General features: G+C 41.6%; 1 protein-coding gene across 1 annotated transcript; it reads right to left on the reverse strand.

Moving 5' to 3' along the window:
- Positions 1-7,005: 7,005 nt before the first annotated feature.
- Positions 7,006-11,060, reverse strand: RABIF (RAB interacting factor). The gene is made up of 2 exons (XM_073616070.1): positions 10,865-11,060; positions 7,006-7,608 (listed from the first exon to the last, which is right to left on the reverse strand). The coding sequence occupies exons 1-2, from the start codon at positions 10,973-10,975 to the stop codon at positions 7,363-7,365; spliced, it is 357 nt and encodes a 118-aa protein (XP_073472171.1). The 5' UTR covers positions 10,976-11,060; the 3' UTR covers positions 7,006-7,362.
- Positions 11,061-11,833: the final 773 nt, after the last annotated feature.

Below are 11,833 nucleotides of genomic sequence, written 5' to 3' on the forward strand. Positions count from 1 at the left end.
CGATCCCTCCCCTGGATACCGAACCCAGAAGCAGACGGACGACCTGTGACGTCATGCATGCTCCACGTGCGCTCCACGCCAGCCTGTCCCCTATGGACTAAGTTGCTCAGCCTTTTATATCTCCTGTTATATATGGACTTGTGTGTTTGCGCTTACAGTTACCAATACTCTGTTTGTCAGCACTTCCAGGTTACTCTAATGTATACAGTGCCATTTTTAAAAATCAAAAGCATTTGATCACACCAATCCTGGTGTGATCAAATGGTTTAAGGGCAGAGGAGGGATCTGAGGTCTTACGACCCCAGATCTCTCCATAAAGAGTACCTGTCACATGCCTATTGCTGTCACAAGGGATGTTTACATTACATTCCTTGTGGCAGCAGTAAAAGTGATTAAAAGGAGCAACAGTGTAAAAATTTTAAATAGAAATATTTGAAAAAAAAATGTAAGTGCCCCTGTCCACCCGTGCTTGCGTGCAAACGCGAACACACGCATCAGTCCCACACATCTGAGGTATCACCACAAACGTCAGATTATGGGCATGAATTCTAGCACCAGACCTCCTCTGTAAATCTAAAGTGGCAACCTGTAAAGACTTTTAAAGCATCGCCTATGGATAGTTAAATTTATGTAATTTGTCTCTGGTGCATGGGCGTATGCAATTTTAAAGCGTAACATGTTTGGTATCTTTTTACTCGGCGTAACAATTTTTTTATATTTTACTAAAACATTGGGTTATGTATTTTTTTTTTTTTATTAAAAATTAAGCTTTTGAAAAACCGCTGTGCATTTCCCATGTGACATAAAAAATAGCAAAACTCACCAATTTATTCTCTAGGGCCTCTCTATTTATATATATATATATATATATATATATATATATATATATATATATATATATTTATATATATATATAAAAAATATGTAATTACTGGTTGTTACATGTAAACAAAAAGTGCCAGGAAAGACCTGGTCTTCAAGAAAAAAGAAAAAATTATATTATATATAATGTGATCCATATTTTCAGTGAAAGAACAGCGCTTGCTTATGAAACCTTGTTGACAATGATAAAGATATAAAGAGAGATGCACAAATACCATTTATCTTACAGCGAGTACAAGTACCAATTCTTTTTTTTTTTTCTTGTCAAAAGAAGTTTATTGAGTATACAATGTTAAAAAGATACATAAAGTAAGTTTACAAGGATCTATAAAGTAAGCTCATTGTTTTACAGTAGGGTTTATATAGGTAAATATCATGAAATTTCAAATATTAAACATTGGGTTCACGTAAACCTAAATTAAAGATATATATCAGTTACTTTTGTAGGTATTTAAATGATTTATACCTACTATACATATTGTTTACAAGTAGAGTGTATATAGGTCAAATAAATTCTGATAATGAGCTTTAATCGTAAGGTGGAGAAAAGGAAAGAGAAAGAAGAAAAAGGGTTGAAAGGTAGAGGTATGGTCCACAAGGTTGTCCCGCTCGTCAGTTTATTATTCTTTTTAGTTCTCTTTGAAGTCTTAGAATGGGTGTCTCTGTAAGTCACTTAATCTGTTACCATGGCAACAGGACAGAGTCATTGAAGTTTGACAGGAACTGTTGTTTTATCCAAGGATGCCAAAGTTTTTCAAATTTTGGAATTTGATTTTGATCGATGGCTACCATCTTAGCATGGGACATTGTATTATTCCTTCTGTGAATTGTTTCTGCTAGTACCAATGTAGGAGATTTCCATGCCTTGGCCACTGTTTGTTTTGCAGCCGTTATTAGTTGGATCATAAGTTTGAATTGAGAGAGTGTTAACCATTCCGGTTTTAGATTAAGTAAAGTTAAATATGGATCTGGTTGTATTATTTTTTTAAATATTTTAGATGCAATCACGAAGACTTCCTTCCAGAAGGTTTGGATTACTGGGCACGTCCACCATATGTGTAAATATGTGCCTATTTCTGGGCATCCTCGAAAACAAAGAGCTGAGGTATTAGGTGAATATTTTGCCACTCTAGCGGGTACAAGGTACCAGCGAGTTAGGACTTTATAATTTGTCTCCAGTGCTAAGATGTTGGGTGAAGATGACTTAGATGTGAGCCATATGTTAGACCAATCCGTGTCTTCTAAAGTTCGTCCCAGGTCCTCCTCCCACCTCTGAACATAAGAGGGTCTATTAAGATTTGCTACTCCATATAATTGATTATAAAGTGATGAAATTGTACCTTTAGCAAATGGATCTTTTGTACAGATTGATTCAAAAATGGATAATTGGGATAATGGTGTATCCCCCTTTAGGAATGGTGTATAGAAATTTTTGATTTGGAGATATCTAAATATCTCAGAGTTTGGTAGATCATATTTTTCTCTAAGCGATGGGAATGAAAGTAATGATTTAGATGCTATGAAGTCATTTAGTGTCTGAATGCCTGATGTTGTCCAAGCTTTAAAAGAATTTGGGTAGATCCATGCCGGATAAAAGGCCGGATTTCTGATAAAAGAAAGGAGAGGATTGTGTGGAGATTGTAACTGATATTTGGTTTTTAGTTTATCCCAGAGAGATAAGAAGTGTTTAGTTATGGGATTATGAATTTTAAAGCGGTCTTTAGGATCAAGCCATAATAAATTTGATATTAATAGAGGGTTATTTTCTGAAGCCTCTATAAATACCCATAATGGGATTTCCTGTTTTGCATGGTATTTGGACAGACTGGCCAAATGTGCTGCTCTGTAGTAGTTAGTAAAATTAGGGTATCCCAGGCCTCCTTTATTTTTGGGAAGATGTAGTGTGTGTATAGGTATACGTGGTTTAGAAGAGCCCCATATAAACAAAGTTGCTCTTTTTTGTACTATTCTCAAAAAATAGGAAGGAATTGGAATAGGGAGGACTCTGAATAGATAAAGCAATTTGGGTAGAATAGTCATTTTGATTGCATTAATCTTCCCTATCCAGGATAAAGGAAGTTGCGACCATTGTTTTATTAGATTTGTGATCTGTCTTAATACAGGAGGATAATTGGTTGAGAATAAGTCAGAATGAGATGCTGTTAAATGAATTCCAAGATATGGGATTGATTTTTCTGCCCATGTGAATGGGAGTGCAGCCCTAGCCGGGATCAATTCCATGTTTGTGAGTGAAATATTAAGCACTAGGCATTTCTTAGGATTAATCATAAGGCCGGATAGGGCTGCAAATCCATCAAGAGCTGGTATTAAGTTAGGACCAGAGACCTGTGGTGACCAATTCTTTTTTTTAACCACTTTAAGACCAGCCTCGTTTTGGATTTTAGGTGTTTACATGTTTAAAACAGGTTTTTCTGCTAGAAAATTACTTAGAACCCCCAAACATTATATATGGTTTTTCTTCTAACACCCTAGAGAATACAATGGCGGTCATTGCAATACTTTTTTTTGCACCGTATTTGCGCAGCGGTCTTATAAGCGCACTTTTTTTGGAAAAAATTCACTTTTTTGAATAAAAAAATAAAACAACAGTAAAGTTATCCCAATTTTTTTTTATATTGTGAAATATAATGTTACGCCGAGTAAATTGATACCCAACATGTCATGCTTGAAAATTGCGCCCGCTCGTGGAATGGCGTCAAACTTTTACCCTCAAAAATCTCCATAGGCGACGTTTAAAAAATTCTACAGGTTGCATATTTTGCGCTACAGAGGAGGTCTAGGGCTAGAATTATTGCTCTCGCTCTACCGGTCGCCGGGATACCTCACATGTGTGGTTTGACCACCGTTTTCATATGCGGGCGCTACTCGCGTATGCGTTCGCTTCTGCGCACGAGCTCGTCGGGACAGGGGGGTTTAAAAAATTTTTTTTTTTATTTTTATTATTTATTTTACAATATTTTATTTATTTTTACACTTTAAAAAAAAAAAAAAAATTGTGTCACTTTTATTTCTATTACAAGGAATGTAAACATCCCTTGTAATAGAAAAAAGCATGGTAGGACCTCTTAAATATGAGATCTGGGGTCAAAAAGACCTCAGATCTCATATTTACACTAAAATGCAATAAAAAAAAAAAAAAGTCATTTAGAAAAATGACATTTGAAAAAATATGCCTTTAAGAGGCGTGGACGGAAGTGACGTTTTGACGTCGCTTCCGCCCAGCAGTGTCATGGAGACGAGTGAGCGCCATCTTGGCCTCATTCGTCTCTATAAACAGCATGGCAGAGGACGCGATCGCCTCCGCCGCTACCGACGGCTCCGGTAAGCGGCGGAGGGCACCGGATCGCGGCGGGAGGGGGGGGGGCCCCTCTCCCGCCACCGATAAAAGTGATCTCGCGGCGAATCCGCCGCAGGGACCACTTTTATCTGAAAGCCGGCCGCCGCACGAAAACGGGGATACCGGGGTTATGGCAGCTAGCTGCTGCCATAACAACGATATCCCCGTTCAAACTTAGGACGTACATAGTCGTGCGGTGGTCGGGAAGCGGTTTAAATTGCTGATACCAATTACCAATACCTGCCAGCAACTGTTTTGTTTACACTTCAGCTGTCTGCAATAGTACAAAGCTAGAGCTGCACGATTGTCAAGAATCGTTATCTCGATCTTGACTAAAGTGTTTTCCCGATTCTTTCTATGCAAAGAATTCTCTCTGCTCTTCTGAAGCCACAAAAGGAAAAAAACAGGCAGTCTGCCAAGAATCAAAACATTCTTTATCAGTTGAACTTAAAGTATAAACATTGTAACAATTTGTCAATGACTTAGCCTCGGTTCACACTGGGACGACTTGTCAGGCGACCTAGGTCGCCTGACAAGTAGCGTCCCGTTCAGTACAATGGAACCGTTCTAAGGGGAGCGACGCAAGTCGCTCCGACTTAGAAAAAGGTTCCTGTACGACTTCGGGGGCGACTTGGGGCGACTTGCATAGACTTCTATACAGAAGTCGTTTTGCAAGTCGCCCGGGCAGTCGTGTGCAGGTCGCCTCGGTGAGGCGACCTGCAAGTCGTGCCGCCTCTGGTGTGAACCGAGGCGTAGGGGGGAAGTGAAAAAAGTTTAACTACTTAAACACTGAACCTTTTCCTGACATTTGTTGGGAAAAAATTACTTTAATGAATTTAAAAAAAAAACAGTAAAGTTAGGCCATTTTTTTTTTTTTTTTTGTATGATGTGAAAGATTTTACATTGCGAGAATCTTTTTACGTTGCGTAATCTTTTTATTCTAAGCAAAAAAATTGTGATTCTCATTTTGGCCAGAATCGTGCAGCTCTATACAAAGCATTGAAAAATTACAGTGAAACCTTGGTTTGCGAGCATAATTCGTTCCAGAAGCATGCTTGTAATCCAAAGCACTCTTATATCAACGCGAATTTCCCCATAGGAAATGAAATAATGGAAACTCCGATGATTCGTTCCATAACCATTTATTCATATAAAAATGATTACGGCAAAAAAAAAAAAAACAGTATAAAGTGTACTGTAAACATAAAACTGCACTTCAAAATACAGTACTGCCTAGTAGTAAGAATACTGTACCTCTGTGTTGCAAATGTTTTAAAGGTAAAAAAAAAAAAAATGTGCACAGTGACAATGTTAAGGAGTCTGGTGCTCACCTATTTAAAGCCTCTGTGTATAATGTATGTAGAGTAAAGCCGCTGGTGTACACAGCTCTGTATGCGGCCAGAGGTTGCTGCTTATCTATTTAAAGCCACTCTGTATACAGTACTATATGTTCAGTAAAACTGCTGGTGTACGGTACAACACTGTATGTGGCCACAACTGTTGACATCACCTCCGAGTACGCCCGCTCCTGCTGGGAGTGTCTCCAGGAAGCGCTGGGAGCCACCAAATCTCTGACCACATACAAAGCTGTACTGTATGCTGTACACCAGCGGCTTCACTGTACACAGCGGCTTTACATGGATGAGCAGCAGACTCCTTTACATTGTGAGTGCAATTTTTTTTTTTTTTTTACATAAAAAAAAAACGCTCGTATATCAAGACAGCGCTCGCAGATCAAGCCAATTTAAAAAAAAAAAGTTGCTATTCTTTCAAAACACTCATAAACCAAGGTTTCACTGTATTTACAAGTAAAATAAATGTATATATTTTTTTCATTTTGTACTTTTTTTCAATGTGAAATGTGTAAATATATGTTACTGAACAAAGCAAACAAAAAAAGTTTTAATTATTAATAGTTCAGTTTATAAAATAGAAATGGGAAAAAAAAATCAGCAGGAAAATAATAATTAAATGGAGGGTTAATAAGGGGTTAAACAGAGGAACATTTAATTAACTTGATAGGTTGCTTTAAACTGACGAAATCCCCAGATTAAAGTTTATCCCTTTGATCTGTAGATGTACAAACAGAAAGATATAAAAAACATGGTTTCATTTTGTCTTTCTGTTTTAGGCTAAGCAATGTTGTTAACATTGTCAGGTTGCTTTATTTATTTATTTTTGACAGCTCCAATTGCCAGGACTTTGTTTACACTTCAGCTGTCAAAGGAGAACCCTGCTGACAGCTGAATGAGTCATCAGTTGTTAAGGACAGGTGGCTCTGCCCCTTAACTACCAGTAATTGCCAACTTTTTTTTTTTGTACAGATCAGTGGGGGAATCCCGCTGACAGCTGTAAGAACTGAGCCAGAAAGTATCGGTTTCAGGCATTGGAGCATGAAGATGGATAGGAAGTCACTCCTAATCACATACCTGTCTACTGGACAAAACTATATTTAAAGCCTGGTGCACTTGGGGATGAATATCAGCCAGTTCAACAGAAACTGGCCGACGTTCAACCCATGTGTATACACCAGCCTGGCTGGCTTCTGTCGAACAGGCATGCAGGAAAACCAGCGCTGACCGGTGTGCTCTGAATCCCTGCCAGAACACAATAGCTCAGTGGTGAGATCGCTGTACTAACATAGGATAGTTAGTACAGTAAGCATTTCCCAAGCTCCTTAGTTTTTATATTCGTTCTGCGCGCTGGGTTAAACAAAAATAAACTGATAGTGTGTACCAGCCATTGGAGTAAATTCAGTAGAAGTGTTGCGGGTGGATAGGATATGTATTGGATCAGTACTACTAGGTTTACAGTGGTCTTTCAACATACACACAAAGACATGCAAGTGTCAAAACAAGTTAAATCTTGTAATATTAAACCATTTCCAAAAATCAAAAAATGGCAGGTTGGAGAGGTTCCTCTTTATCCTTTGAATACAGTAATCAAAACACTAAGACAACCATGTAACATATTACTTTGAAAAGACACTTTGGACTTTGTAAACAGTATTTTAAAACAAACATGGCACTGATGTATAGCAGCCCCTCTGTAATTCATCAGATATTATACGCTATAAATTTCAGTTTTTATCCTGGCAGTTCCTTATGGGCAGTGGTTGTCTCTCACTCATGTCGAACACGTTCCAGTGCTACATAAAAGTTGCTCTTTTCCTCCAGACTGTGCCAACCGATAGGTCCCACTTCACAGTCCGCACATACCAGGAACTTTACACTTCCCACGTCTTTGGTGAATCCCACATTCTCAAAAGTGAACATGTCATGTACCAGCCAGTGCTCAACAAGCAGCTCACAATCGGGACTGGAATCTCCAGCCAAGGAGGATTTCTTCTTCATTAGGGGTAGAAGCAACTATATACATGAAAAAAAAAAGAAGAGCAGGATTACAAAAACTTGGCTTGTGTATGACCAACCAAATGAAACAAATACGTATTGCGCATACCATATTAACAAACGAGCAAATAAGAAGGCCCTCAAGCACCGTAATTTCAGAGGTAGGAGGAGGGAGGGGTATCCCTGCACAAATGGTTTCTACAGGATCCAGTTGTCTGCATGACATGAGACATCCTTCATTACAGGTAAGTTAGCCGACTAAAGCTATAGGAATTTTTTTCTGCCCAAACTTCACCTTTAAAGATGCAAGCTTTTGGGGTGCCTTACATCCTATTACTTCCTTAGACTTCATCCCATTGACAGTTATATACAGCCTGAAGAAGGGATCCAAGGCATCTTGAAAGCTTGCAATTGTAATAACTTAGGGCCCATTAACACATAGTGTAGTAATTGGCCTTTTTCTGCACTGGAAGAACACCAGGCACCCCCACAACAACTGTTTCCTGTGTGTCCTATTTTTGCTGCAAAACAAGAGGTATGGGGCAGGGAACTTACAACGTGCTTTCGGGCTGTGCACCCACACGGATGGCAAACTGGGACCAGTGGCTATGTCCGTGCAGCCGCTGTGTCCTAACTGAAATCAATGGGACTGCCTGCATGAGGATGTATAGAACACCTGAGCTGCCCTGTGTGGGCAAACATGGCCCTCGCATGGGCCTGCATATTCATACGCCCCATGTGAAGGAGGCTTATTGCAGTGTATGGACTGCTGCTACACTGGCAATCCAGGACATCACACCCACTATGTGCAGTGGGGTGGCCAGGTTATTTGGACTTTAGTACATGGTTTAATTATTCATGAAAAGTTTGAACTTACTCTTTAAAGCGTTTGTTACCCCAACATTTCATATTCCTGATATGTGCCTGTTGTACCATGTACTTGTATGAAAAAGTATCCTGTTCTCTTTGTACTGCTTTCTTTCAGTGAAATCCCCTGGTGTTCCTGCCAGTCCCTCTGCTTTCCTATTAGAAACTGACCACACTAAACAGAAGAGCATACCGCGGTCAGTTTTCCAGAACTTTGTGTGCTCTGCTCCATTGATCAGACTTGTCCTGACATGCCCCCCGCTGCACAGCCATTCACCAGGAAGATCAGCGTGCTGCTGTTTCACTTTCTCTGCAGACCCCCCCCCGCCCAGCTCTTATGCAGCTAAGAACTGAGGGAATGTGATCACTTAGAAAAAAAAAAAAAAAAAGGAGGGGGGGGGAGGTATTTATAAAATTGTCTATTTAAATCTGAATGGGTTGTTTTACAAGTTGATCATTTACAAACACTTTAACCACTTCCCACCCATAGGTCATCATATGATCTCCTGGACTTTGAGTAAAGATATCTGAATGATGCCTGCAGCTTCAGGCATCATTCAGATATCTTTTTTTTTTTTTTCAGCAGGCGATTCCCTGCAAAGTAAAGGCCATCATAGCGGCCGCTCAGCCACTTGATTGCTTTCACAGGCGGTGGGAGGGGACACTCCCGCCCCCCCCCCCCCCCCTTTCAGTGCTTCTCCTGGCTCACCAATGCGATTGGGGAGTTAGAGAATGACTCCACCAAAGGCAGAGGCGATTTACCATGGATCTGGCTGTGGACCAGATGTTCCCTGCCATCTCTATGACTTATAGGGCTTATAGCCCCCAGATCTCTCTAACAAGGACCTGTCATGCCCTATTCCTATTACGAACGATGTTTACATTGTGACCAAAATTTTTTTAAAGGAAAGTGTAAAAATAAAAATTAAACAATAAAAAAACAAAAAATTTTAATCTATAGTGTCCCCATCCCCTCGTGCTTGCACGCAGAAGCAAATGCATGCGTAGGCTGCACCCGCATATGTAAACAGCGTTCAAACCATATATGTGAGGTATCTCTGTGCATGTGAGTGAGAGCGATAATTCTAGCACTAGGCTCCTCTAACTCTAAACTGGTAACCTGTAAACAAACTTAAAGCGCAGCCTATGGAGATTTTTAAGTACTGAAGTTTGGAGCCATTCCACATGGGTGCGCGTTTAAAAAATTGCTGCGCAAATACTGTGTGACATAAAGACATTTTTACGATCGCCATTTTATTCTCTACGGTCTCTGCTAAAAAATATATATATATATATATATATATATATATATATATATAAAATGTTTGGGGGTTCTGAGAAATTTTCTGGCAAAAAAAAAAAAAAAAAATTATGATTTTTACATGTAGGAGAGGAATGCCAGAATTGGCCCGGTATGAAAGTGGCTAAGGGTACATTCACATTGGCAATTAGGGCCGGTTTCCACTGCTGCGATGTCAGACATTGCATGTGATTCGCACCGCACTGCTGTGCAGATCACATGCAATGCGAATTTAGCCATACAGATTGACACCGGTTCACAGATGTCAGTGTGAAGCGCTGGCAGGTGACATGCGATGCAGGAACCTGCACTGGAATAGCACTGGTTTCCGCATCGCATATTTGTGAACCGGGACTAAAGCTTAGTACACATGGGCCGAATGTCAGGCGACATCAGCTGGTGTGTATGGCAGCTGGGCCGGCTTTTGTCAGATGAGCATGCTGGAAAACCAGCAGCTGACAGTCTCCCGATCAGCGCTCTTAGCCAATGGCTAAGAGCGCTGACTGGAGTGTTCTGGGGAGGGGGGGCCACCCTGTCAACATAAAAGAACAGCAGGGGAGATCATTGTACCAACGTATACTTAGTACTGTGGCTCAGACCACTGGGTTGAACGAAAAAAAAAAACCCTAGTGGCCACCCAGGATCGTTCCCCGCAGTGGGTACAACTTTGCACGCCCGCGCAATTGTCAGTTAAACCTATGCAGTGCCGTATCACAAAAAAATGGCCTGGTCAGGAAGTGGGTAAATCCTTCTGGGGCTGAAATGGTTAAAGCCCTGCTATGGAACCCCCTGTGAGTAAGAATTTATGGAGGTCTTTCAGCCCCACGGCTGGCCTTTCCCTAGATGAAACTCCAAGCCTAGACAACTTGCCCTGGGAATGGCGGACCTATACTGGCCCACACCACCTCTGCACTCTCTATGGGCAGCTTTACATGATGCCTATACAATGAGCAGCCTATACAATGGGCAGCCTGCACGCTGCTACTGCCCTCGGCTGGTCAGGAGGACTGTACAGCTCCCTGTCCAGTCAGCGAAGAGCCGATAGCACAAGGCAGACTCCTCCCTGAAAGAACGCGCTGTACATGAACAGTCGTAGCGGCCCCTGACCTCTCTCTTCGCCAGGGTGGCCATTCCCTCCGCCAAGACCCGGCAGCCGCACCGCTGACACAGCACAGCCCGAGAATTCTTCCCGTCCGCGGACACCAAAGACTCCTCCATTCTATAGCGTGCACAAGAAGGCCGGAGAAGACACCGAGGTCATGTGACCGGCCTCTTAGGTGACATCACCACGTCATGTGATGTTCTCCAGAGAAGGCGGGTTCGCTATTCTGACAGAACACCGGTCTGTTCAGTCAGGTGTGGAAGGCGGTTCTAGGGAAAAGGAGCTGTGGTGGTTTGAATCGTTACCATTCCGTTTTTTTCCCCCTAGGACTGTGTGCTTTGCTATGCTTTGAATACAAAGAAAGAAATTAGCAATTTTACCGTATTTATGGTGGAACGGCCCTGTTTACACAGAATAGGCAGCTGAGTTGCAGGTTTTACCACCTGCCAAAGAACCCTTTCACACTGAGGCGGTTTTCGGGCGTTCATTGCAGTGTGACTTTTCACACTGGGGCGGTGTGCTTGCAGAACGTTAGGAAAAGTCCTGCAAGCAGCATCTTTGGGGCTGTATACAGCGTTCCCAAAACGCCCTGCCCATTGAAATAAATAGGCAGCACTTCCAAAGCGCCCGAAAAGCGTTTTGGAAGTGCCGCAACACGGGTGCTTTTAACCCTTTCTTTGGGGTTAAAAGCGCCTCGCTAGTGGCCGAAAAGTGCTGCCTGCTGTCGTCTAATAATGGAGGGGCGGTGCGGCTCTCACTCCGGGATGACGTTATATGACGTCGTCCCAGAACAGCCACGATTGCGGCGGCATGAGTTGCTAGGACACGGCGCTACCCAGATCTATGTATAGAGCCGCAGCTCTTTAACTATGTGATAGACTGTGTCCAAGCACAGCCGGTCATATGTAAACATGGAAATGCCAGTCTCTTATCACCTCTCACAGCGGCATCTCCTCGCAGGGGACATCAAGACA

This window comes from Aquarana catesbeiana, linkage group LG02 (genome assembly GCF_042186555.1).
Source record: "Aquarana catesbeiana isolate 2022-GZ linkage group LG02, ASM4218655v1, whole genome shotgun sequence".
NCBI classification, from domain to species: domain Eukaryota; kingdom Metazoa; phylum Chordata; class Amphibia; order Anura; family Ranidae; genus Aquarana; species Aquarana catesbeiana.